This window comes from Leuciscus leuciscus (genome assembly GCF_965113295.1).
Source record: "Leuciscus leuciscus genome assembly, chromosome: 2".
NCBI lineage: Eukaryota > Metazoa > Chordata > Actinopteri > Cypriniformes > Leuciscidae > Leuciscus > Leuciscus leuciscus.
In genome coordinates this window covers 15,166,155-15,193,820 of record NC_138726.1, presented here as the reverse complement: position 1 = coordinate 15,193,820, position 27,666 = coordinate 15,166,155, and the positions used below count along the sequence as shown (strand labels likewise).

Below are 27,666 nucleotides of genomic sequence, written 5' to 3'. Positions count from 1 at the left end.
CCACATGGATGAAGGAACATCAGCTGGGTTCGTCACTTCTTTGGTTCCCCTGGAAACATTTCCCTTGTGGTATATGTTATTTGCAGCACGTTTCTGTATTTGGTTGTGTTGTGAGTATTTGGAGCACATGTGTGTTGTGAAACTGATGAAGATGTTTTCTTAATTTGCGGGTGTTTTGTTCTATTTGCAATGCATGTGTTTTCTTTAGTTGCAGCGCGTTGAGCTCTCTCGGCCACCGTAATATTTGCGTAGGGGTGTGAATAATCCAGAATTATGCTGTGATTCACAACTGAGAAAACAATGACTCAAAAGTATTCTTGTCACTTTAATTACATTTATGCATTTGGCAGACGCTTTTATCCAAAGCGAATTGCATTGCGTTATCCTATACATTTATACATAGGTATGTGCAATCCCCTGGGATCGAACCCACAACCTTGCGTTGTTAACGCAATGCTCTTACCACTGAGCTACAGGAAAGCTCTTTATAAACTTAAGATTGAGCCACTGTAGTCACTTGGACTATCTTAACGATGTCTTTAATGCATTTTCTGGGCCAGCAAGTCATAATGTCTTAGAAGCCTATGGAGGAGTGAGCCAGCTCTCAGATTTAATCAAAAATATCTTAATTTGTGTTCCGAAGATGAACGAAGGTCTTACGGGGTTGGAACAACATGAGGGTGAGTAATACTGACAGAATTTTCATTTTTGGGTGAACTAACCCTTTAATACTGTCAATTTATTTAATTTGAGTCCACAAATAAGGAACCCTACTGGTTATAAATTTAAACTACAAACCCATAACCAAATATAACCACTTGAATATCAACTTAACTTTATAACCTCAACCCAACCATTAGCAATAGCACACATGTATGAATTAATCACTGCATTGACAACTACACTGAAATTGATCTTGAAATAATGCAAAATGCAGCACATTTTCAATGCGACATCGTCTTCTCCTCCTCGACCTAAACACAGACTCTTCAGTATAATGGTGGCCCACAAAACACAGATAACAGAAACACTTTAAATCCCAACAGATCATTTAAGTGCAATGGACTTTATATACATGCAATGAGATAATGAAATGATTAATTAAGTGATGATTGACCGTTTGTTATCACACCTGCTGTCCACAACCAGAATCACACAGTCAAAAAACCACAACAAAAACAAAACATTGAAATGCATGGCAGCACAGGAGGCCAAATGTTTACCTTTAATGGACTAAACAGTCAAAGATCATCAACTGAAGTAACCACGGTTTGAATTTAACACCAGCCAAATGCTGGCAAAAATCAACGGTAGCGGGTAACGCTGTCGAATCACTTTGCCGATTTGGCGCTTTACTTAGGGAGGAGATGCTGGATGACAGGAATTGGTTCAAATACGAAATTAATGTATGAAATCCAAATTTTATTATATAAAAGTTGTGACATAGTTAATGTAGTTTATTTCTTCTTCTTTTTTTTTGGCTAGTGGAAGTTCCCCAGCTAACAGTTTTATTACAAGAATGTTCTCCAAATATTCAGGGTTGTTTCTAGAAAGATAAAAAAATGTCCAGTTTTCTTGACGTTAGAGGAATGTGTTTTAGAAGGTATAATGTTCCTCACATTCTTTCAACTTAATTTTGATAATCAATTCAACACTCCCAAGAACCTAAAAATGTCCAGTTTCAACTATAATGTAACTTAACAAACGTCAAGGGTCAAGAGCCCAACTAAAGTAAACGCTGATCACCATGATGGTAACGTCAAACGAAACAATCATCAACATCTTAACCCCTGTTAATTCTCAATAAGAGCTTAAAGTCAGTCTGGTAAGTAATAAGTGAAGCTGGTATGGCTGTTTGTGGAGTTGTTTAATCCTCCTCAGCTGAGATCTTCACAGATTTAATGTCTTCTTTTCTCTTCAGTTGATTTAATCTTAGACTGTGTTTCTGCTCATCTCTTTTTTCTGTTCTCTTCTTTCCTTCAGTGATTCTTTTTGTTAACAGGCTTATTAAGGCTGAGATGACTTCATATTTAATACGTGTACACAGATTTTGTGGCTCAGATAAGGTCCATTTCTGGTTTATTTCTTTGCTCTTGGCTGACATGTGGCATTGCTATGGCCTGCTTGTGGCCCAGATCTGGCAAACAGGAGCGGTCCGCCCAAGGGCCATCATTCCACGCTACATGTGGGCCAGATCATATTTCCACGTGTGCCAGATGTGGGCCGGATCTGGGCCGACACAATGTTGCTATGTGGGTATGGTTGTTTACTTTCCCATATCTTCCACGACCACATCAGTGAGTACACAGAAATACACTCACCTCAAGTTGTTTTTGAAGAACAGAAAGTCCATGCTGTTCTCTGCTCTTCAACCAAACTCTTTGCCATGTCCTCCTTTTTCTTTTCTTTTTTATTCCTTCGCAAGCTATTGCTGTCACAAAGAAAGCAATCTCTTCTTCTGAATCCATGTTTTTGGCGCGGAACTTGCAATTTCTTCGGAATTCAGCAGGTCGTAAAATCGTGTCGTATACACTTTAAATGTGTATACGACACGATTTTTTTGCGGTTTTAAGTGTTAAGTGTTAAATTTTTTTGCGGTTTCAAGTGTTAAAAATTTGTGAGGCATGCCAAGTGGCTTGGCATGCCTCACAAATTAACTCAGGCATGCTTAGATCATGTCGTCCTGGAAAAATCAAAAACACATCCACTGTAATGTAAACCTTAGCTGATTAATCAGGGTGTGGGTTCTTTGTACAATTTATTACTTTGTATTTCATATAATTTAAAAAAAGTTTTATATCTATGTCAAACTTGTAAGGAGAACGTGTATGGACTATACGTGTATGGACTATGGATTTTAAGATGCTTCTCAAACAGGACAAAATAAAGTTCTTCACATTCTTACCATTCATTGTGACCGCAGCAACAGCAACAATCTTTCAAGTAGACTTTTGTCCCACAAGTAGACTTGACTTGACTCACTTTTTCATATTTATAATTTTTTGTAACTTCCTTATTTTCTCTCATTACCGAAACATACGTAATGATTTACAAGTTATTTTATTTAGTTGTTTTACTAAAAGATAACATACACATTTTTCATTTTCTCATTTATCGTAATCATCACAGTACCATGCCTTGTGTTAACAAGTGTTGTGTATATAAGTTACAATCTTATGCTCATAAAGAATCATGTCATGCAGCCTACACTGTAGTACTAACAAATATACAACCCTTAGTATAAATATTATTATTCTAGTATAACATACAATCATGTGTTCATGAGAACTTTTTCAATGTAACATACCATCATGTGGTCCTGAGAAACATTTAAATGTAACAGTACCATGTGCTCTTGAAAAAAGATTTTAGTTTAGCTAAAACACTTTGGTCCTGACATTCAACCACACAACCTTTTTTCTGAGAATATTTTCAAGTGAAGAACTTGAATAGCAGCAACTCGATTTATGATTTTTTCTTCCATTTTTTTTTTTTTTTTCTCCAATGCTGTCTACTTGTGAGGTCCTGAGTAGTCTTAATTTTACCATTTTCCTTACGTTTCCGATACCTGGAAAGGAAAAATTAATGAAAGGTGAAATGCAGTAAGCACTGACATAAATACAAACTTTAGACTATGATCAAAATTGCACACAATTGTTCATTCAGGAATGGTGTGTGTGTGTGTGTGTGTGTGTGTGTGTGTGTGTGTGTGTGTGTGTGTGTGTGTGTGTGTGTGTGTGTGTGTGCGTGTGTGTGCGCAAGCACGCGCACACACATGGGCATGCATGTCTGTGTGTGAAAGAGAGTGTGTGTATGTACAATATAGTTTATACTGTACAATTATGTCAGCCTTCACGTTTGCATGTCAGCATCAGTGTGTGTGTGTGTGTGTGTGTGTGTGTACGCACACACATGGGCATGCATGTCTGTATGTGATGTGTGTGAAAGAGAGTGTGTGTATACAATATATACTGTACAATTATGTCAGCCTTCACGTTTGCATGTCAGCATCAGTGTGTGTGTGTGTACTTATGTTTCTGTGCGCGTGCGTGTGTCTGTGTGGGAGTGAGTGCAAGTGTTGATCAAAACAATGAATCCAGTTTATATTTTTATAGTTATATTTTGTTTACGCAATCTGTTCAAGAAGTGTTTAAGGCAAATATCAAGTTATATTGAAATGAGCAAGAGTTATAGTGCACGTACCTCCTTCATAAGTCTGTTTCTCATTACCGAAACATTGAGTATCTCCACCGCAACAGGCCTTCAATTGTTGCGGTGAATGATAATGGTGTTGCGGAGGATGAGCGACCTTAATTATTCTTGCTAAATGAGGGTAAGCTAAACTTTCCCTCTCTTTTTATATTTAGACCATAATGGGGTATATGGTAATCAAAAAATTTAAATGGCAACATTTTATAAAACTTTACAAACTCATGTTTCAGTAATGAGAACTAAAAAGTGGTGTAGGTACTATGACAAACAAAATTTGTACTTTTATCTGGAGAGAAAAAATAAGAACTGCTTACCTGGTAGCCATCTTGAGTGTCACAGTCAATTATGTCCTTTCCAACAAAATTCCTTGAAAATGTTAGTTCCTTGAGGACTTAAAGGGGAAATGAAACGTCCATGTTTTGGCACTGGTAGTAGCTACATATATTAGAAAAATCACCTTGCCAAAATTTTTATTTTAAAAAGTTGTTAAAACCACAGATATGACAAAATTATTTTCGTAATTTCTAGCTAGCGAGTCGCCATTTTGGAGTGACGTCACAGCCTACGTAACGGGGTTGGTTGGTTCCGCTGGTGAGTGAAGCGTTACTGGACCGGACTGAATACGCAATTGATTTGAAATGGAGGAAGACGAACTTGAAAGACCTGTTGTGTGTCCCATTGCTTATGCATTTGAGTCGAAACGGCGTGGGAACCGAGCAGTGGTATGTCGCTATGTCGAACAGCCGGTGATACATGGCCGTAGCCAGCTATGAGGTCACCGAGGTCCGGACCTAGGTAATTTTTTTACATTCAAAAATTAAATTTCAAGCTCTCTGAATGATTAATTACCTCATATGAGTGTTTGCAATTCCTTTTTCTGCGAGAATCTAGCGCAGTGAACGGGGCTTGAGAGCGCGTTGTGAGGGCGCGGGTGCGATCCAGTGTTGCCAGATCCACCTAATGGAAAGGTGGCAGTAGTCTTCTGGACTTGTTTTTCTGATTTAATGTCACACTTTAGGAAGTTATTAAAGTGGAAAGTTGCATGTTGCAAAGTTGATATATTAATCTTATTTCCAAAACACAAGCTTTGAACTTATTTCGGATTATTATAAAAAAAAAATAATTGTTGCTTGTTTTTCGTAGCAATATCTGGCAACATTTTACTGTCGGCATTATTAAAAAAAAACTTATAGAAAAACTGTAATTGCTTACAGGAAGATACCACATTCGGTAAGACAAACGCAATGATCATCGTGATTATCTGTAAGAAATGTATAACACTATCAAAAACAATAGCACAATACAGATCTGTATGTTACAGAATCAAAAACAATAGCATAATACAGATCTGTATGTTACAGAATGAAGCAGGAAGACGGCTTTTTTTATTGAAGAGTAGGATTGAAGAGTAGTCCACACACACACACACACACACACACACACACACACACACACACACACACACACACACACACACACACACAAGCTATAACGTTAGCAAATAGCCTGTAAATAGTTTGTAACGTCTGTAAAATGTAAAATATTATATTGAATAAAAAAGTATTTCACAAACATCTACAGTGTGCATGTGCAGTTTGTTAACATAACGTTAACATAAAGACGTCGTCTTTTTGTCTGGTACTAAGTTAGCGTTATTTAGCTAGTTCATGCTTACAGCAATTAGCTAACAATGACTGTACCTAACGTTAGTTGTTCGCTGGTTCGACCAGCACATGCATCTTGTTAACGAGCCAGTGTGATGCAAACATGTATGAGAGGTTTGACATGATAATATGATAGCAGATGAACGCTTTTTATGCGTAGTTTAATGTTAAGTTTTATGTCTTTCACTGCGTTTTACTGAACTCAGCCCAGAGCCTTTAAAGCCAACCAACCCCGTGACGTCACATGTTAGAATACTGCACAATGGCGGCGCCCTGGCCGCGAAAGATATAACGTTTCTTTTTTCTTTTATATGTTTACATTTATCATGTTTCTTATATAATTGTTGATTATAGTGGAAATCCATTTTGTAAATCATGTAAACTTGATTGACTGCTTCATTTCCCCTTTAAACAATGATTGAAAATTGTTGCAGAGGATGAGAAAATTGGTCTTGGACACATTTATATTCCTTATTATTGTCACTACATTTACCAATGATCACCAAATACCACATGTTTCTTTACTGTAAATGTTTTTAGTATAACATGCACTGAAGCTTTTTATTTTGTATATTTTTTAATTATAAATATTCCATCTCAAATAACCCAAATCCAGTCATGAATATGTTGCGGTAATTAAAAATGTCCCCTTAAATGTGGAAAAAAACAACAAAATTAGTATTTATGATGTCATTTGAAATAATGTGCAGTGGCGGTTCTACATTGAATTACACCCTGGGCGAGACCCCCTTCGAGACCCACTTTTTTGCAGTGTAATAACTGAAATTGTAACAGTTTTGTTGCAAAGCACAATATTATGGTGAAATTAGATCTCGTGTTTGAGTTAAAACCGAATTATTGTTAAGCATAGCAAGAATCATAGCAAAAAGGCTAACAAATAAGAGTTATACCCACCAATTAATATTGCCCCTTCATTCATGACATGGATACCGTAATCATACAGAGAAAACATAGTTGCATACCTTTATCTTTCGCTCGTTTCTAAATTGGGCACCTGATGGCTTTGACCTTTCTTGTCCATCTCTTATTTGGCACGTACTCGACATCGACAATAAACAGATATCCCCTGATCCCCCCCATACCAACTGTCACTCACGACGAGTCACGACCAGAAGTCAAGACTAAACCAATTCACCTTGGTGGTGGTGACCAAGTAATCGTTTTGTATTACCTATTTTTATTAGCCATTCAGACAATTCAGAAAAACAAAAATGTGCAGGAAATATAGAGGCCTGTATTTATAATATTATGAATGAAATGTGCGTTATTTGGAAGAAAGTCGAGGTGTGACTGACTTAGATAACTATATGGATCCCCCTTTGTCCGTTCCATTTGGGAGAGACCCAGAGGTGAACTGTCATTCGCGCCCGCGCCTCCGCGCCCCCTCCCCTTTCCCCTTCTCAAACAAACAGCTTCTGTGCACGGCATCTTCTCAGCAAACAGGGGCGCCTGCAGCTGCAGGGGGCGCAAATTTGCCAATTCCCCACACAGTGAAATGATAGATAATATAAAACCGCTTCGCGGCGCAGATCTTTTTTTTTTTTTTTTTTTTTTTTTTTCTGCTCGTGCCGCCTGTCGTGCTTATCATCAAAATGCTTCATGACACCTCATAAGTCTAATTTCGCGAGAATCACCGTGTTGCCACATTTTCTTGTGCTGCAGCCGTGTTCACCAGACGGGGTTTCTCTGCCCTCCACCTCTCTGAAAAGAGACTTTGTCGTGTGCACCATGCCAGTCCGAGGAAGCCAGAAGAGGATCTCTTGGGGTTTCAAGAGGGGATGCCTCATCACCTGAGGATTCACTTAGTGAGTGCTGGAGATCTTGTAGAAAACACTGATATGGAATATTCCTAAACAATAATTTCCTTCTATGTGCATATATATATATATATATATACACACTGTATATACATACACACACACACAATATTAAAGTTTACTCCATTTGGCTGTGAAAGGATCTGTATTCTAGCAATTTTTTTTTATTGAAACATTTATTTACATTCTAATCCACTGTCATATATATATATATATATATATATATATATATATATATATATATACATATATACACTCACCTAAAGGATTATTAGGAACACCTGTTAAATTTCTCATCAATGCAATTATCTAATCAACCAATCACATGGCAGTTGCTTCAATGCATTTAGGGGTGTGGTCCTGGTCAAGACAATCTCCTGAACTCCAAACTGAATGTCAGAATGGGAAAGAAAGGTGATTTAAGCAATTTTGAGCGTGGCATGGTTGTTGGTGCCAGACGGGCCGGTCTGAGTATTTCACAATCTGCTCAGTTACTGGGATTTTCACGCACAACCATTTCTAGGGTTTACAAAGAATGGTGTGAAAAGGGAAAAACATCCAGTATGCGGCAGTCCTGTGGGCGAAAATGCCTTGTTGATGCTAGAGGTCAGAGGAGAATAGGCCGAATGATTCAAGCTGATAGAAGAGCAACTTTGACTGAAATAACCACTCGTTACAACCGAGGTATGCAGCAAAGCATTTGTGAAGCCACAACACGCACAACCTTGAGGCGGATGGGCTACAACAGCAGAAGACCCCACCGGGTACTACTCACCTCCACTACAAATAGGAAAAAGAGGCTACAATTTGCACGAGATCACCAAAATTGGACAGTTGAAGACTGGAAAAATGTTGCCTGGTCTGATGAGTCTCGATTTCTGTTGAGACATTCAGATGGTAGAGTCAGAATTTGACGTAAACAGAATGAGAACATGGATCCATCATGCCTTGTTACCACTGTGCAGGCTGGTGGTGGTGGTGTAATGGTGTGGGGGATGTTTTCTTGGCACACTTTAGGCCCCTCAGTGCCAATTGGGCATCGTTTAAATGCCACGGCCTACCTGAGCATTGTTTCTGACCATGTCCATCCTTTTATGACCACCATGTACCCATCCTCTGATGGCTACTTCCAGCAGGATAATGCACCATGTCACAAAGCTCAAATCATTTCAAATTGGTTTCTTGAACATGACAATGAGTTCACTGTACTAAAATGGCCCCCACAGTCACCAGATCTCAACCCAATAGAGCATCTTTGGGATGTGGTGGAACGGGAGCTTCGTGCCCTGGATGTGCATCCCACAAATCTCCATCAACTGCAAGATGCTATCCTATCAATATGGACCAACATTTCTAAAGAATGCTTTCAGCACCTTGTTGAATCAATGCCACGTAGAATTAAGGCAGTTCTGAAGGCGAAAGGGGGTCAAACACAGTATTAGTATGGTGTTCCTAATAATCCTTTAGGTGAGTGTATATATATATATATATATATATATACACATACACACACACTCACACACACAGATACAAGGGCTAATGGAAACACAATGAAGTACACACCAACAGTCTCTGGAGTAAAGGCCACCTCAAAGTATAGTGTCAGGAGCAATGAAGGGAGGATCAGTCTTCTGAATGTGATCAGCTGTAGAGAATAAAAATAACACAAATCAACATATATAACATTCAAATTTCCAACTTGTCCCAAGGCCTAGTTACCAGCCTAAAATGGTGCAACTAATTTGTATGCGTTAATTTTGTAGTTTATACTGCTTTACACAAATATGTAATATAAGCCTTAATGTGTCTCTTTCACTTAATCCAAGAGTAGTGACATCTTTTAATAAATACAAAAATTCAAATAATAATAATAATAATAATAATTGGTTTTGGTTTGACTGTTTTCCTGACATGTATTCCTTGATTTGATTCACTCATAAGTGCCTAAACAATATAGATCTTCAAAATATCTTGAATGAAAAACAATACTGTGTTGCCAGAATGGACTAGAGTGTATGTGGTATTGATTTTATACAGTTCAATAAACAAGAAGTTAATATTGTTAATTATATTTTAGACACAAATTGTTAATAATGTAAGTTTTGCTCTATTTCACAAAAAAATTAAATAATAATGTTCTAAACAAAGTCACAGCAGAACCTGAATCAGTCAATAAGTTATGACAGCATTACTTATTACATTAATTATACACATTAATTGTTTTATTTCATATTGAAAAATTGTGATGAGCCACAATGTAGTAGTTATGAATGAATTTGTATTGTTTTATTTGGGTGTTTAATTTATAATTTTGTGTGGATTTTAAATAATTACTGGGCTGTAAAACAAACCAGTCGGGCAACACCGCTCTTCCTCTGAACATTTATAATGTTGGATAATAGCTGTGGGCTAATGTAATACTGAAAATCTACCCTATGATTTTACCTTGCATGATTATATGTGACAAAAACGAACTTTCAGTATTTAATTAGCTAACTTTGCTAGCCTGCACATTTGGTGTAGCAAGCTATATTTTTTAATAATGTCTTCTATCATTTACCGTCATAATAAATTGCCACCTTACACGTCTAAAGGTTCTAAACACAACTTCTTGTCCTGATTCAACAGTTTTTGATGTGTAAAGTTAAGAATAGTATCCATCTCTATTAATTAACTCTTCTACTTACCGAGTGGAAAATTGCAATGGACCTTGGGATCGCTCCATACAGTGACGTCAGCGTTATTAATTTAGAGGATTTAATAAATATAAATAAATAAACAAAACTTTGATTAATTGAACACAATCGTAGCATATTATATTAACATCAACCTCCGATAATGCTCCAGCTCCAGCATGCTCTAGTTAAAGCAGCGTCACTTACCTATGGCAAGAAAATGCTTAAACTGCTTACTTGCACGCACTGTGGAGTGTTGTTAACCTCGGAGCAAAACTGGATGCAATTTTTTTTTGATGATACAAAAGCGGCAGATGGGGGACAGTGCTGGTCCATCTGAGAACCTCATATTGCTCCTTAAGGCTGTCCAACAGTCTAGCATATTTGCGGGCCCTGAAAATAGTAAGAGGTTGTGGCTTGACCGTGAAGGTAAGCATTTTAACTAAAGGTCTTATTTAAAATTATTTCATAACATTAAGTTAATTAAAATATTTTGGTCATTTTCTTTACAGCTTTGCATAGAGGTCTCTACAGGCATCACAAATGATATCAGTTTGTATAATTCATGGAGGAATGGGGCCACGTTTCTTTTCAGAAACGCTCTTTCTCCAGGTTTGTGGTAAACCCACCCGTCCTGCAACCTTGGATGAAGTAGATGATGAGACCTTTAAAGAAATGCTTTGCAAAGTAAGTATTTTTCTTAAACTGCAGCGAGCAAAATTTGGAAGTTATGCAGGAAGAGTACCCCTATTAATACAGTGTTTTTGTATTGTAGCTGCTACATGACTGTTTGTATGTTGTTGTTTTTTGTTGTTGTTGTTTTGATAAAAGGAGCTGAAACTGTTCCAGAAGTCAAAGCTGCCATTGAAATGGCAGAAGATTGCCTGTCCATAATTGGAGCCTTTGGATCTATTAGTACTCTTAAAGGGATACTCCACCATTGTTTTCATATTAAACTATGTTATTCCCTTAAAGACCCACTCCGATGAAAATCATGTTTTTCTAGGTGTTAACATGTTCTTGTGGCATTTTTCTTATGCTAGAGGACATATCTTGAGAAAAATAAGCTCAAAGTTGTATTTCTGAGTATTTCTGCATTCAAATGGCTGTGAATCAGTAGCAGACGCTAAAATGCCGGCTAAAATAGACTGGAGTTGTGACGTAGTAACTCCACTGGGCGGGGCCCGCCCGGTCGGTCAGGTTCTGAGGAGTAGAGAAGACGATGGCGGATCAATACCTATGTGCGGTAGCGGGTTGCAATGCTAAGAGGAGAGATATTGGTATTAGCTTTCATGCTTTACCAAAACATGTTGCTGTGAGAGATGAATGGATTACGTTCCAGGGTTCCAGACTGCGACCATTTTTTGAGAATGTGCGAGTTAAAATTTTATGTGGTCGCATTTGTGCGAGTGCATGGTCATGTACTACTCAGTTAAATTCACGCATGAATTTTCCTGCATTGAACTTGTTTTAGCGCCCGCCAAAGTGATTTTTTGTCCCGCCAAAGTCTTATTTGATCGGTGAGTAATGTAGATGAACTGCTGCGCTTGTGACAGGACATGTTTATACCTGAAAGAACGAGCAGAGAGAGAGACCCGGACGCGCGCGCGCGCACTCTCTGTCTTCGGAGCCAGGCGAAAATGTAAACAAGACCTCACCGTCTCCAAACTAAGCGCTGTCTTGCTCTCTCTCCCTCGCACATATTAATCAAAATAAATCGACACGGCGGTAAAAGGTCGGAAGACCAAAGTTTCGTGTGGAGCATTCGGAGATTTTTTTTTTCTTTTTCTGAATTGCCGCTGGGTGTGAATTGTGCTTAAAAAGTTGCCTTATCTTCTCTGAAAAGCGTTCCGGACATTCAGCTGACATAAAACAACACTTTAATTAAACGAAAAAAACTATCCAGTGATGAAATGTTTTCTGTGTTGACAGAAAGAAAGAAAGACAGAAAGAGGCTGTTGCTGCCTATGTATCTCGCTTCAGCCAACGGCTCCGCCCACAACGCAGAGGCGAATTGCTAATGAGCTACTGCCGCTCTGCTGAAGAGAAGTCCCAGAAAACGGCACAGGTTTTGTGATTTTGGCTAAAAACGGCATAATCATCATTTAAAGAGCACTGAGAATGTTTAAAAATAAATCAAAATATGATCGGAGTGGGACTTTAACTAAGACGAGTTGATACATACCTCTCTCATCTCAGTGCGTGCACTCAATCGCTCTGACGCGCGGTGACACTCTGATAGTACTTAGCTTAGCCCAGTATATTCAATGGTATCTGACAGCAATGAATTTAGAAGTGACCAAACACATCAACGTTTTCCCTATTTAAAAACAGTTACACGAGTATTGACAGAAGTGAGAGGAAGAGGATCAGGCGTGACTTTTTACTGCGCCGAGTCGAATTACTCCCAAAAGTGCTATTCCGCCATACATTATAGTTATCCTTTTTACCCGCTTAGAAAAGCGCCACGTTTTATTTTGTGTCACCATACTTGATCGTATAACTACTCGTGTAACTGTTTTTAAATAGGGAAAACGTTGATGTGTTTTGTCACTTCTAAATTCATTGCTGTTAGATACCATTGAATATACTGGGCTAAGCTAAGTACTATCAGAGTGTCATCGCGCGTCAGAGCGATTGAGTGCACGCACTGAGATGAGAGAGGTATGTATCAACTCGTCTTAGTTAAGGGAATAACATAGTTTAATATGAAAAAACGGTGGAGTATCCCTTTAAGCAGTGGGACATGTTGGTACAGTCAGCTGTGGAGTATGTTGATGGGAGATGCAATGTTGCACTGCAACAGTATGTAGTATCAAAAAATGTCTGGTTTGTTAAAATTGTTTTTATACCTTGTTCTTTGTAGATTCTACATGTTTTTACAGGTTTGTTAATGGTTTTAATACCCTTGGACTTCTTCAAGAAATGCAGACACACACAGATCTGTTTCACACCATATGACAAAAAACCACTGAGATCTTCAGACCTGACATCACTTCTTTTTTTTTTTTTTTTGACAAGTAAACCTGTCAGATCAAGACACCTATATAAGATAACTAGAGACCAGGACCTTGTGCTTCTGGACAGACTGGATCATTGACGTTGAAGGTATTTACAAATATTAGTTTACATATTTTGTCCTATAAAGTTTTATACACAGCTTCTGTATTCACAAATTATTTACATATGATTAAAAGTGTGATATTGCTTTTATAAAGTGGTTCCTCCAACATGTTAATGTAAGTGACATTTCACACAAATATTGTTAGATATTTTATATTACATGCTTACCTCTATCTCTGTTCCAAACGAAGAGATGGAGTTAGAGATGCCATTGCTGGTCTTAAATAACAGTATTAATACTAAATTAGATTTTAGACACTATTGCAAATTTTACATTTGTGCTCTGTCGATACTGAACCATTGCATTTCTCAAAACATTGCAAGGTAGCATGGTTTCTCTCCTGAATTAATCACATTTTTAACGAGTTACATGGAGAATGATTGCATAATTCATTTACAGTTATTTGTATATATAAAATTATTTACTGAAAAGGTGAAAAATACCCACCACTAATACACTGTCAGCTTGTTTGGAATGGCACAAACAGTACAGTTGTTAGACTGAATATCTACCTGTGTTGACGCCATTGACGTTGGAGAATGTGCTGGAGTTTACTTCAGGGTCTTCAGCCATTCCACCCCATGGCTTTCTGCAGCAGCCTAAAATCGAATTTCTCCACGACGCACCAGAGAAAATATTCCCAGAGGCAAACACTTGCAACATTGTGTAAAAATTGCCCATCCATTACAATTATGAGTCATTCAAAACACACATGACATGAGCAATGGCATACTGTGGGCACCAACATTTGGCGTAGTGTAGTTACTGAAAAATGAAATGTACCCCATAATTTACTTGACATCTTCCTTTCCTCAGCCAAACACAAGTGGAGTAACATTTTACAAAATCCTAGCAGTTCATATTGAATTGTGATCACAACAGTGGCATTACAAAGCTATGAACAGCCAGCATTTTATTTATTATTACTCCAATTGTGTTTGTAGTGACTACAGAAACCACCCTGCCCTAGGTGCTGTGCCGCCATGGCCAAAGCGCCCAAGAAGAAGTCAGCTGCGAAAGCCAAGAAAGTAGGTCCAGGCGTCCTTGAGCTGATCGTCAAAGTTGTGTCCGCATCCAAGGAGAGGAGCAGCGTTTCCCTTGCCACCCAGAAGAAAGCTCTTGCTGCCAGCGGATACGATGTGGAGAAGAACAACTCCCGCGTTATGATCGCCATCAAGAGCCTGGTGACTAAAGGCACCCTGGTGCAGGTCAAAGGCACCAGCGTCTCGGGCTCATTCAAGGCCAACAAGCAGCAAGCCGAGACCAAGAAGAAACCAGCAAAGAAAGTGGCTCCTAAAGCAAAGAAGCCAGCGGCCAAGAAACCCGTTGCTAAGAAGCCCACCGCTAAGAAATCGCCCAAGAAGGCCAAGAAACCCGCCGCCACAGCTGCTAAGAAGGCAACGAAGAGCCCCAAGAAGGCAAAGAAGCCAGCATCCGCTAAGAAAGCAGCCAAGAGCCTAAAGCCGCCAAGCCCAAAAAGGCAGCTCCCAAAAAGAAATGAAGTTCACAGTTTGTTCTTCAACAGCTCTTTTAAGAGCCACCACTAACTCTAAATAAACAGCAAAACTCATGTTATGATTTCTGTTAATTTTGCAAGTAATAGCCATGCTGTGACTTTCGACCACTACATTTGTGCAATCAGAACAAATAAGTCACCACATTTTTCCCTAAGAAATGTATTCAAAATGGCCAAAAAGCTTATGAGGGTTCAGCCAGTGTTCACAGTCCAAATAGGATCTTCTTAAAACTCATTTGTTTTCTTTAGCTTTTAACATTGTTAATTGTCGCTCTCTGCTATGTTTTATACTTTTGTATTTGTTTTCTTTTCTCATGTACACCACTTTGGTCAGTCTTGTGACTTTTAAATGTGCTTTTTAAAAAACAAATAAACTGAAACTGAAACAACATAGTACAAACAGAACAAACACACACACACACACACACACACACACACACACACACACACACACACACACACACACAAAACACTATGCTGAAGAGTTGTAACAATTCAAACACCCATATACAACAATATGGGCAGTGATACAGATCCCAATATTACAATGAAGTTAACATAATACAATATCAGAAGGTCAATGTCCACATAATATACAGTGTGTGAAAAGTGTGGCAATTTTTGTAGGAACAGCGTATAATATCTATTTTTGTATTTATTTGAATTTTCAATCAAAAAATGTTTTATGTGGTTTAATCTTTTCTGTCGTAGTCAAATACTTGTGCATAACTGTTCCCGCCAGAAAGAGGGTTGGGCTTTGCTGAGACGATCAGTGATTGGTTTGAATCTTTGCAGACTCTAAACCAATAGGCGACTAGCACTCTCGTTTAAAGATAGTATGTGGAGGCGAGAGAAATACTTTTTATTCTGTGAATTTCGATTGAGAAAGTTGTACAAACTAAATAATAATAATGAGCGGCAGAGGCAAAACCGGTGGCAAAACTAGAGCGAAAGCCAAGACTCGCTCTTCCAGGGCTGGACTGCAGTTTCCCGTCGGCCGTGTTCACAGGCTTCTGCGCAAAGGCAACTACGCACAGCGTGTCGGTGCCGGTGCTCCTGTTTATCTGGCGGCTGTGCTCGAATATCTTACCGCTGAGATCCTGGAGTTGGCTGGAAACGCCGCTCGGGACAACAAGAAGACCCGCATCATTCCCCGTCACCTGCAGCTGGCAGTGCGCAATGACGAGGAGTTGAATAAACTTCTGGGCAGAGTGACCATCGCTCAGGGCGGCGTGCTGCCCAACATCCAGGCCGTGCTGCTGCCCAAGAAGACCGAAAAAGCTGCCAAATCCAAATAAACGTTTTGTTAAGATCAAACGGCTCTTTTAAGAGCCACCCATTTTATCTCGTAAAGAGCAATTTTGTCTGTGTTAATACCTACAAGCATAAACTTGGGTTGTGGTTGATCAAGCAGTCATAATATTAAATTACTCCATGTGGAAAATTACAAATACAACAGTAGCTGGAACAAAGTGCGAATGCTGCTTATGAACATGATAATTATAGGCCTACTGTTATTGATAGAGATCGTTCTTTGGTCCTGGGTCTTGTTTGGTTGCAGTGCGTGTATAATGATATGAATATTTCAGAATAAGTAAATGCATATGCGAGAATAAAGCCCAGGGATGTCATGTTGGATGCGCAAGAAAAGTAGCCTAGTAAAGAGAACAAAGCGGCACCTTGAGCGGGAAACCCTCGTTTGTTCGAAAAGAGGAAACGCGCAATCATTGGCTAGCAGTCATGTATTCCCGTCACACATTAGCAAATCACAAGCCTCTGCACCCTCTCGACTCTGTGAGCGCATGCCCGCGCAATGCCTTAAAAGCAGGCGTGTAACATCAAGCCGCATTTCCAGCGCAAGAAAGAACCCTAACCGAGAAAGAAGTCAACTGCAGCAATGGCAAGAACCAAGCAGACCGCTCGTAAATCCACCGGTGGTAAAGCTCCGAGAAAGCAGCTCGCTACTAAAGCAGCGCGTAAGAGCGCGCCAGCCACCGGCGGAGTCAAGAAGCCCCATCGTTACAGGCCCGGGACCGTGGCTCTAAGAGAGATCCGCCGTTACCAGAAGTCCACCGAGCTGCTGATCCGCAAACTTCCTTTCCAGCGGCTGGTGAGAGAAATCGCTCAGGACTTCAAGACGGATCTGCGCTTCCAGAGCTCCGCTGTCATGGCCCTGCAGGAGGCCAGCGAGGCTTATTTGGTCGGTCTGTTTGAGGACACCAATCTGTGTGCCATCCACGCCAAGAGAGTCACCATCATGCCCAAAGACATTCAGCTGGCCCGCCGCATCCGCGGAGAGCGCGCTTAAACTCGCGTCTGCTTCAACCCACAACGGCTCTTTTAAGAGCCACCCAAACGGCACTAAACAGAGTATCCAGTTTAACGTTTAATAACCGATAATATAAACTTAAGTTACAATACCACTGTGTGGGTTTTTGTTCTCCAAATCATATATTGCCATGACTATAAGCAATATGCCTAATAATTAGCTATGTAGATCTAAACCTAAATCAGCAAAGCCCAAGCCCAAAAAGGCAGCTCCCATAAATAAATAAAGTTCACAGTTTGTTCTTCAACGGCCCTTTTAAGAGCCAACCACTAACTCTAAGTAAAGAGCTAAACGTAATGATTTCTGTTCATTTTGAAAGTAATATCCATGATGTGTTTTTCGATCACTAGACTCGTGCAATCTGAACAAATAAGTCACCAAATTTAGGAAAAACTCTAGAAAACCATTTAAGATATTGATTAAAAATGGTCTAAAAGCTTATGAGGGTTCAGGCAGTGATTGCAGTCCAAATATGATATTGTACAACAGTACAAAAATAATATACACACACAACACTATACTGGAGAATTGTGACAATACAAACACCCATAATATGCAACAATATGAACAGCGATGAAGCTCCAAATACTACAATAGGAAATTAACATAACAATACAGTATCAGAAGTTAATGTCCACAGGATACAGTGTGAAAGGTGTAGCACCTTTGGTAGGAACAGCGAAATCTATCCATTTATGTATTTTAAAAATAAATAGTGGTTTCATCTTTTCTGTTTTAGTCAAATAGATGTTCACAATAAGTTCCCGCCAGAAAGGGGGTTGGGCTTTGGAGAGACGTTCAGTGATTGGTTTGAATCTTTACGGACTCTAAGCCAATGGGCGACTAGCACTCTCGTTCAAAGACAGTTTGTGGAGGAAGGAACTGCATTCTTTCTTTCTTTCAACATAGATCAGGAGATTGTTGAAACTACATCTAAAAATGAGCGGCAGAGGCAAAACCGGTGGCAAAACTAGAGCGAAAGCCAAGACTCGCTCATCCAGGGCTGGACTGCAGTTCCCCGTCGGCCGTGTTCACAGACTTCTGCGCAAAGGCAACTACGCACAACGTGTCGGTGCCGGTGCTCCTGTTTATCTGGCGGCTGTGCTCGAATATCTTACCGCTGAGATCCTGGAGTTGGCTGGAAACGCCGCTCGGGACAACAAGAAGACCCGCATCATTCCCCGTCACCTGCAGCTGGCAGTGCGCAATGACGAGGAGTTGAACAAACTTCTGGGCAGAGTGACCATCGCTCAGGGCGGCGTGCTGCCCAACATCCAGGCCGTGCTCCTGCCCAAGAAGACCGAAAAAGCTGCCAAATCCAAATAAACGTTGCATTAAGATCAAAAGGCTCTTTTAAGAGCCACCCATTTTATCTCGCAGAGAGCACTTTTGTCAGTGTGGTAATATCTAATAACACCATAAACTCAGGGGGTTGATAAGATAAAATCTAAACAATTGTACGTACGATTACATAATGTTCAATTACGAATACAACAGAAGGTGAGCATGCCGTTTATGAACATGATAATTATGTAATGTGTTTGATGGATATCGTTCTTTGGTTGCAGTACTTTTATAAAGATGGTAAAATGATTTTGTTCGAATCTGATATCTGCGTAACCATAAGGAATACGGTGAATATTTAGAATAAGTAAATGCAACAATGCGAGTATAAAGCTCGGGGATGTCATGTTTGATTGCACAAGCAAAGTAGGCTAGTAAACGGAACAAAGCAGCAGATTGAGCGGGAAATCCTCCGTTTGTTCAAAAAGGGGAAACGCGCAATCATTGGCCAAGAAGACCAAGAGCGCAGCGGCAAAGAAGCCCGACGCTAAGAAATCGCCCAAGAAGGCCAAGAAACCCGGCGCCACAGTTGCTAAGAAGGTGATGAAGAGCCCCAAAGAAACCGCCGCTAAGAAAGCAGCCAAGAGCCCTAAAAAGGCTAAGGCGGCTAAACCTAAGTCAGCAAATGCCACCAAGCCTAAAAAGGCAGCTCCCAAAAATAATGTTCACAGTTTGTTCCTCTATGGCTCTTTTAAGTGCCACCCACTAACTCTAAGTAAAGAGCTAAACTCATGTAATGATTTCTGTTAATTTTGAAAGTAAATAGCCATAATGTGACTTTCGACCACTTAGACTCATACAATCCGAAGAAATATGTCACCAAATTTCAGAAAAAAGCAAGTAAACCATTTGTATTAATAAGAAATGTATTAAATGGCCAAACAGCTTTTGAGGGTTTAGAGTCAAACGGTGATCACAGTAAAAACAGAATATGCATATACACACACGACGCTATGCTGGGGAAGTGTGACAATACAAACACCCATATATACAACAATATGTGCAGTGAACAAGCTCCAAATATTACAATAGGAAGTTAACATAATACAGTATCATAATGTCAATGTCCACAGAATATACAGTGTGTGAAGTGTGGCAGTTTTGGTAGGAACAGCGTATAATATCCATTTCTGTATTCATCTTTCTTTCTAAATAAAATACTTAAGCATAATTATTCTCTCCAGAAAGGGGGTTGGGCTTTGGAGAGACGTTCAGTGATTGGTTTGAATCTTTACGGACTCTAAACCAATGGGCGACTAGCACTCTCGTTTAAAGATAGTTTGTGGAGGAAGGAGCTGCCATTCATTATTTCTTTAAGCGCACATTAGGAGGTTGTAGGAACTAAAAAAATAAATAAAAATGAGCGGCAGAGGCAAAACCGGTGGCAAAACAAGAGCAAAAGCCAAGACTCGCTCTTCCAGGGCTGGACTGCAGTTTCCCGTCGGCCGTGTTCACAGACTTCTGCGCAAAGGCAACTACGCGGTGCGCGTCGGTGCCGGTGCTCCTGTTTATCTGGCGGCTGTGCTCGAATATCTTACCGCTGAGATCCTGGAGTTGGCTGGAAACGCCGCTCGGGACAACAAGAAGACCCGCATCATTCCCCGTCACCTGCAGCTGGCAGTGCGCAATGACGAGGAGTTGAACAAACTTCTGGGCAGAGTGACCATCGCTCAGGGCGGCGTGCTTCCCAACATCCAGGCCGTGCTCCTGCCCAAGAAGACCGAAAAAGCTGCTAAATCCAAATAAACGTTTCATTAAGATCAAACGGCTCTTTTAAGAGCCACCCATTTTATCTCGCAGAGGGCACTTTTGTCTGTGTGTTAATATCTATAACACCATAAACATAAAAGTGTGTTGATTAAAAAAATAACAACCGTCAGAACACAGTCATGTACGATACTGACAATTACGAATACAACAGTAGGAACAATGCATGCTATTTATGAACATAATTATGTAATGTGTTTGACAGATATCATTCTTTGGTTGCAGTGCTTTTATAAAAATGGTCAAATGATTTTGTTCGAATCTGAGATCTGCGCAATCATAAGAAATACGGTGAATATTTCAGAATAGGTAAATACAACAGTAAGTATAAAATCCAGGCCCCAGGGATGTTATATACACGGTTTAATGCGCGAAGAATTCAAGAGAACAAAGCGGGCGGCACTTTGAGCGGGAAACACTCCGTATGTTCGAAAAGAGGAAACGCGCAATCATTGGCTAGCAGTCATATATTCACGTTACACATTAGCCAATCACAAGCCTCTGCACCCCCTAGACACTATGAGCTCATGCCCCCCACAATGCTTTAAAAGCAGGCGTGTAAAATCAAGCTGCGTTTCCAGCGCAAAGACAGAGACAGAAGTAACTAAGCAATGGCAAGAACCAAGCAGACTGCTCGTAAATCCACCGGTGGTAAAGCGCCAATGAAGCATGTTTCTCTAGATAATACCCTTATTCCTTGGTTGGGATCGTGTAGAGAGCTGAAGCAAGCTAGCCTACTGAACTCTTTATGACATTTCACTGTTTTGAATAACATATTATATAACTTACATTTGATTCATATAATTCATAACTGAATGTGACAAGACGAGACACGTTTTGCGTTTTCGACATATCAGACATAACAATAAGGATGATATGTTTTAAAACAAAATATTATTTGCAAGTGGAGATCGGGGATGGTTGTAAGTTGTAACACGGGTTAACTTTAACACTTTCAATTTCTCCAATTAGGAACAAGTTACAAATCACCTGATTCACTTCACACATGCTTGCTTAAGTCCTTATTTTTTTTATAAAAAATAAAAATAAAAAAATAAATCCATGTGACAAAGAGCCCTGTGGCAGACACAGCAGATTTTAGAGGAGAAAAACTATTTTTGATGCAAGAAAGTATTTTTATTTTTTACTTCATTTATTTTTGTTATGGCAATTCCTGCTTTAGTTAAACTCATTAAAGGTAAATTATGTTTATTGTGTGTCTCTGCAGATATTTTTCATGCAAGTTGTGAGTGCTAATGTTTGGCTGTTATAAGCTGTAAGAGCTATAATTCATGGCAACAAGACTTTGGGTAGCTGTAACATCAAAGCATGGTCTTACCCCAAGTACATTATTTGTAGTATTGAAATCTCTCTCTCTCTGTGTCTCTGTCTCTGTCTCTCTCTGTCTCTCTCTCTCTCTCTCTTTCTCTCTCTCTCTCTCTCTCTCTCTCTCTCTCTCTCTCTCTCTCTCTCTCTCTCTCTCTCTCTCTTCTCTCTCTCTCTCTCTCTCTCTCTCTCTCTCTCTCTCTCTCTCTCTCTCTCTCTCTCTCTCTCTCTCTCTCTCTCTCTCTCTCTCTCTCTCTCTCTCTCTCTCTCTCTCTCTCTCTCTGTCCAGCAGAGTTTATGCTCATTGATTTGTAACATTTCACTCCTCGTGTTTGAAACTAAACCTCACATCTCCGGTCTCCCCTAGTTTAAATTAATTACTTCACAACTGCAGTTACACCTATGTTAAACAAATACCTGTAAATTGTAGTGAAATACTGGCAGCAGGGTTGCCAGCCAGTTACTCTAATTTTTACAGTAGTATCTCTGTAAATTAATTGTAAAACTGTAAAAAAAAAATAAAAAAATGTGATGCCCTAATCTTGAGAAACAGGTCAAAATGTATTTAATTAATAACTTCCAAATTTGTATGAAAAAAAAAAAATATAATCATAAACTGTGTATGTTTGTATTATTGTGATTTACAAAATAATTGTATTAAACATTAAATTAAATATTTTTAAATTACTTGAAATATAAATTAGCCATCATGGCCATTCACACAAATAAGAAATACGCAATCTGCATAAATTTAAAACCACAAGTTGACCAACATGATCATAATAAAATACATTTTCACCACTTCAGAAACAGACCAACATGGCCAAACAATGACCCAAAGTGAGTCCAAAAAAACTTCTGATCAAATAAAAGGATTTGACTGTTCCATCACAGGATGCAAAGAGTGTCTAGAAATATTGAAAAGAACAAAGAGGACAATATATTAGATATTATTATAGATTATTATAAAACATAATGATACAGTCAGAGTCAGTAGAGGGATGACAGATACAGTTAGAGACAGATAACTAATATTAAAAGGATACAATAAAAGGAAAAATAGGTGTGTGTGCGCCCTTTTTAAATTTCAGAAATTCCACTGAAAATCCATCACTTTGCAGAGTGGCAACATGTGGGTTCACTGCAACCGGTTTCTTCTGCACTGTAATGAATTGCTGTAAAATTACAGCATTATTTTACAGCAGCTGGCTGTTTTCTAATAATAGCCTACAGCATATTGCTGTAAACTGCAATGCATTCTGGGGTCGCGCGGCGGTTTGATTCAAAATACAGAATATTGCTGTACATTTCAAGTCTTCAGAGGCATTGTGATCTTCAACGGTCGTGTCGTCGACTTTCGGGTAGCGCAAAAGGAGTGCTTCACAACTCTGTGGTAAGTGACTTATTTCAGTTTCTTATTTTTCATGTTTGGTAACTCGTAGACTATGAAGTTAACGTTATATTCGCGATTAATATTGGTAACCCCGGATCACGCATCCTCCGGCTTCAGCACACATCTCCGGCTTCAGCACACATCTCACCCCGGCGGATGCTGTAATAAGTTACCAGTTTTGTCGCACGTTTGCTGGTGTAAAAATCCCTAGTTGGCTTACATTCCAGTACGAATGTGTTTTTTTTAGCTGTAGCTTACTCTCTGTGTGAAATTTGCTTATTGTTTGTTTGTAATGTCTTTGTTAACTTTAAAAGAAAGAGTTCCTGCACTCTGAATACTAAAATATAGTTTAAATGTAAAAAGCTGAAAAATAAAAGTGGTATAGTTAAAAATAACTATTGTCACATGTTGTTTTGTTTTAGGAGACACTTTGACAAGTGGACACTGGAAGGCCAAATTGTGTGTGAGGAGGGCTTTCAGCCCAGCTTCCTGTCTGGCCTTGCCATACTGTTCATATTACATATTCAATCAGGAGGAAGCAGTCTGTACCTTGGAGTTCATTCAAAGGTAATGATTGCATTCTTAACAACCTCAGTACCCTTTTAAACATGTATTCATATCAGAACTTGCCTTTTATAGATATATTATCTGTTGAGGCCTTTAACACAATGTTTCTCAACTTGAGAAGAGAGAATTGTTAGGGCGAATGATTTAGATGTCTCCCTCTTTAACACTAGCAAGCTAATGAGTTAAATCAGGTGTTTTAATTAGTGGACATATAAAACTTCCTGGGAGGTCCTCATGACTGGAGTTGATTCACCCTCATGTCATTCCAAACTTGCAAGACTTTTGTTCATATTTGTAACACAAATGATGATATTTTTAATGAAGTCTGACAGCTTTCTGTCCCTCCATTGACATCATACGCAACTACCGCTTTCAAGGCCCAGAGAGGTAGTAATATCATGTCAATATCATGTGATATCTTTTGTTTCAGGAATTGATTTTAAAGCAGCACTTCTCATGTTGCTAGCCTTGTTCAGAGAGAAGCTTTAACACTTCATTGTGCTTGGGGAGGTGCACATGTTTCTCTGTCTATAACCTGAATGTCTATCATAAATGCATTTTATAATTCTTGAAATATATTTACTGCCCATGCACAAATGGGGTGAATAATAATCATCTTACTCCTTATGCATGTAGATTTTTTTTTCCTCTCCATCAGTTAACTCACATGATCATAAAATTTGATTGAGATCAAATCTTTTTTGTGCTTTTGTCTTTTAGAGTGAAACATCTTGACCATATCCAACTGTTCAAGTACAGCAAGCCACTGACTGGAAAAATGTACAAGAAAAGTCACTTCAGTCATCAGAGTTGATGGGATAGAGATCTGGATGAAGGGGTTCCTGCTGCATTGTATGATATTTTGTCTCACTTGAAGAACACCCTGGTGGATGGTGACAAGCCTCTTCCCGGTTGGGCTGGGAATTGATTCCTCGATTCCGAGGCGTTGGGAATTGAAGGTCGATTCCATTAAGGGGATTAAAAAAAAAAAAGTTTTTTTTTTTTTTTTTTTTACACAAACCGCAGCCTGTAGCCGATTTCATTTGTCAACACAATCACATCACCTGTAAAGAAATAAAGTTCAGACTAAATAAATGGATCCAGTCGTGACACAGAGTATGGTTTAGGGTAGGATGATTAATTTCAGCATTGTGTAGGCAATCAGCGCAATGATTGACCCAATGCAATCTTTAGAATCGGTTGCTGGGCAGGGTTTGATCTTACTAGTTGCAGTTTAGGACAAAATAAATCTGATTTATTAAATCAATCGACAACAACAATCAATCACACTCACGCGAAGAAGAATACCTCCAAGGTATTGGAGTGCTTTATTTGTGTCGCTGTAAAAACGGTGTTAGTTTGCAGGTGTGTTAAAAAAAGTTTATATGTGTAAAGGCCCAAAAAAAAGTTTATATGTGTAAAGGCCCTAAAAAAAGTTGATATGTGTAAAGGCCTAAAAAGGTTGTATGTGTAAAGTGTGCATGAGTCTGTTCCTGAACAAAATGCTTTTAGAATTTAACAGGAATTTTAGCTATAGTTTTATGATACTGGATGAAGTATATGTACCACAAATAAATGAAAATCGTATCTATCCACATACATAAGTGTATGTATACGTGTGTGTGCGGGTGTAGGTATGTATGTATGTAAAATAGAATCTACCGCATATATGTATATGGTGAACATATTCCTAGTCTTTACACTGTGTCTACTGTCTACACCTGACGTGCAATATGTCTAATAGGAAGGACAAATGGATTTGCAACAGTCGCTTTGTCACGCCCGGTGTAGAGAGTTTCTCGTTGTGTAGCACGGTAAGACCATAGACTGTAAAAAAATATGGACGTAGTGTCCGTGACGTCACCCGTAGGTTTCTGAAGAGCATTTTTGAAGTCTAAAGTGGGCGGAGCCGGCCGTCGCCATCTTGGCCTCGCGTCACTCCGGATAACAGAAAATGGGCAAAGAGGCGGGGCGGGTGGGGAGGTAATGCTATGCTATATGCTACTGACAGTACCAAGTCTGCGACTGCAGGGCCTCGCGCTAAAGTGACAGTTGATGATGTAAAGCCAATTAAAAGTTCCTTCGAAATATTATAATAGTTAAAAGACATGGCAACAAGTGAGACTGTGTATTGTGATTCTGTACTATTCTGCTAGTTGAAAATGTATATGCAGTAACTTAATATTACTCTGAGAGAGTGTGTGTGTGATTTATGTGCATACATGTCAGTCACTCTTTTTTTTATAGTCTATGGTCCGTCAGCGCGGCATCGCTCGTCAAGTTCGTAGAGAGCTTATTCAGTCCATTTTAAATTCTGATTTTGGCCGCCTCTCAAATGGGTTAAACCATAGATATATTAACGTTACCTATGAAGTTCAAGTAAATGCGCTGGAAATCCGCGCTCATGTAAGGATGTGCATTTATTGCATGGACGGAGAAAGCGCCAACACCTGCAGGATTTCATCTGATGGTGCATAAGCATATTATAATCTATCTGTTCAATGAGAGCAGAACGAACGAGCCTTTATTGACGTTTTTAAATCTGAAAACTCCAAAAAGCAACGAAAGTGTCAGACATCCATTAGTGCATGTTCACAGAGGAAAACAACTGAAATACAGCGCTGGTTGTTCTCTCGAACGATACTCGACGACAACGACGGAATCCAAAGCCGTGGGCGAAGTAATGGGTGTATTAAATTGTATGAAATAATCCCGAAAAAAAGCACAAACACTGCAGAGATGGCAAGTTCAGCAGCTAAAATTTGCTGAGGTGAAGTGACGGCTAGTAACAGCAGACAAACGGCTAGCATTGACATCAGCAGCAATCCACCTGTCACTCAAGTGGACACACCCTTAATTATGCAGAACTTTAAATATTAATCAACTAAACGGATGAGTTATAAAAAAAATCACCCCCCTCAGAGTTGTCATGAAGGGCAAAATTAGCTGTATAGACCAAAGCCACATACAGACACCAGGCTGTAAACACGTTTTTTTCTGCTGTAAAATTTGGCATTTTAACATGGGGGAGATACAGATTTGACTCACTTTTGACACCAGCCTCAAGCGGCCAGTCAACGAATTGCAGTTTAACTCACTTCCGTGTTGGTTTCAAGAGAGAGACGGGGAGGTTGCCGCTTGGGTAGGACGCGACAATGTTAGACACGGTGTTGGTAAAAAAAAAAAAAAAAAAGAATCAAAAATAACAGTGAGGAATCAATTCTTGGAATCGATTCTTTCGATTCCAGAAACAGGAATCGGAATCGATTCCAAAAAATCCGGAATCGAACAGCCCTACTTCCCGGTTACCAGAGTAATCTTAAAGTAATATCTGCAAAAATCCCTTGCCTGTTCTGTTGTCCTAAATGATAAAAGAGCAGTTAGTATTTTGACTTCTCAACAAGTCAGTCTGATCTCTTGGTTTTGCTAGTCTCACACATTACTTTACTTATGTTTAAGTAGCATTAAACTCAACATTTGTGGTTGTTGTTGTTGTTGGCTGTTTGTTTTTGTGACACATATGGAATAAATAATTCCACTGAAATATTTGAGTTTGACATGGAAATTTGAGGTTTGTAAACTGGTGTGTTAGTCATGTTTGTCTGCATTGAGCAGTTTAGAGCTGTGATATAGATATAGTTTACATTTGACAACGATATAAACAATCAAGCAGTTTCCATATCGCTTTATGTGATTGAACTGTACTTCTATACAGACAAAACTGGGTACTTATAGTTGGAAGTTTGGGTTAATTTGTAATGCTGTGATATATGGAGGATTTGTGAATCTGTAAGGTTTTGTAGAATTTGAAGCAATTTGGTGTAGACAAGCATAATCATTAAGATGTTTCACTACTACAGTATGTGAGAGAATTTAAGATTTTGTTTATATCGTTCAGCCTCGAAGCAGAC

At 39.2% G+C, this 27,666-nt stretch overlaps 5 protein-coding genes and 1 long non-coding RNA gene across 6 annotated transcripts; 5 read left to right on the top strand and 1 right to left on the bottom strand.

Moving 5' to 3' along the window:
- Positions 1–308: 308 nt before the first annotated feature.
- Positions 309–27,666, bottom strand: LOC309486489. Its single transcript, XR_014201566.1, has 2 exons — positions 25,978–27,666; positions 309–483 (listed from the first exon to the last, which is right to left on the bottom strand). It is a non-coding gene; the product is annotated as an uncharacterized lncRNA (long non-coding RNA).
- LOC309486113 (histone H1) lies at positions 14,303–15,770 on the top strand. Its single transcript, XM_082153246.1, is given in 2 exon segments — positions 14,303–14,967; positions 14,970–15,770. Coding segments are annotated over 2 exon segments (516 nt in total). The 5' UTR covers positions 14,303–14,496; the 3' UTR covers positions 15,015–15,770.
- On the top strand, positions 15,878–16,369 carry LOC309486194 (histone H2A-like). The gene has a single exon (XM_082153439.1). The coding sequence runs from the start codon at positions 15,941–15,943 to the stop codon at positions 16,325–16,327; it is 387 nt and encodes a 128-aa protein (XP_082009565.1). The 5' UTR covers positions 15,878–15,940; the 3' UTR covers positions 16,328–16,369.
- LOC309486155 (histone H3.2) lies at positions 16,559–17,383 on the top strand. The gene has a single exon (XM_082153358.1). The coding sequence runs from the start codon at positions 16,927–16,929 to the stop codon at positions 17,335–17,337; it is 411 nt and encodes a 136-aa protein (XP_082009484.1). The 5' UTR covers positions 16,559–16,926; the 3' UTR covers positions 17,338–17,383.
- LOC309486178 (histone H2A-like) lies at positions 18,250–18,729 on the top strand. The gene has a single exon (XM_082153411.1). It carries the CDS (start codon positions 18,298–18,300, stop codon positions 18,682–18,684), a length of 387 nt encoding a protein of 128 aa, XP_082009537.1. The 5' UTR covers positions 18,250–18,297; the 3' UTR covers positions 18,685–18,729.
- On the top strand, positions 19,993–20,482 carry LOC309486184 (histone H2A-like). The gene has a single exon (XM_082153424.1). The coding sequence runs from the start codon at positions 20,062–20,064 to the stop codon at positions 20,446–20,448; it is 387 nt and encodes a 128-aa protein (XP_082009550.1). The 5' UTR covers positions 19,993–20,061; the 3' UTR covers positions 20,449–20,482.

What these genes read in the sequence shown, in the direction of transcription:
- LOC309486194 (XM_082153439.1), top strand. Translation starts at nt 15,941, where the DNA reads ATGAGCGGCAGAGGCAAAACCGGTGGCAAAACTAGAGCGAAAGCCAAG.
- LOC309486155 (XM_082153358.1), top strand. Translation starts at nt 16,927, where the DNA reads ATGGCAAGAACCAAGCAGACCGCTCGTAAATCCACCGGTGGTAAAGCT.
- LOC309486178 (XM_082153411.1), top strand. Translation starts at nt 18,298, where the DNA reads ATGAGCGGCAGAGGCAAAACCGGTGGCAAAACTAGAGCGAAAGCCAAG.
- LOC309486184 (XM_082153424.1), top strand. Translation starts at nt 20,062, where the DNA reads ATGAGCGGCAGAGGCAAAACCGGTGGCAAAACAAGAGCAAAAGCCAAG.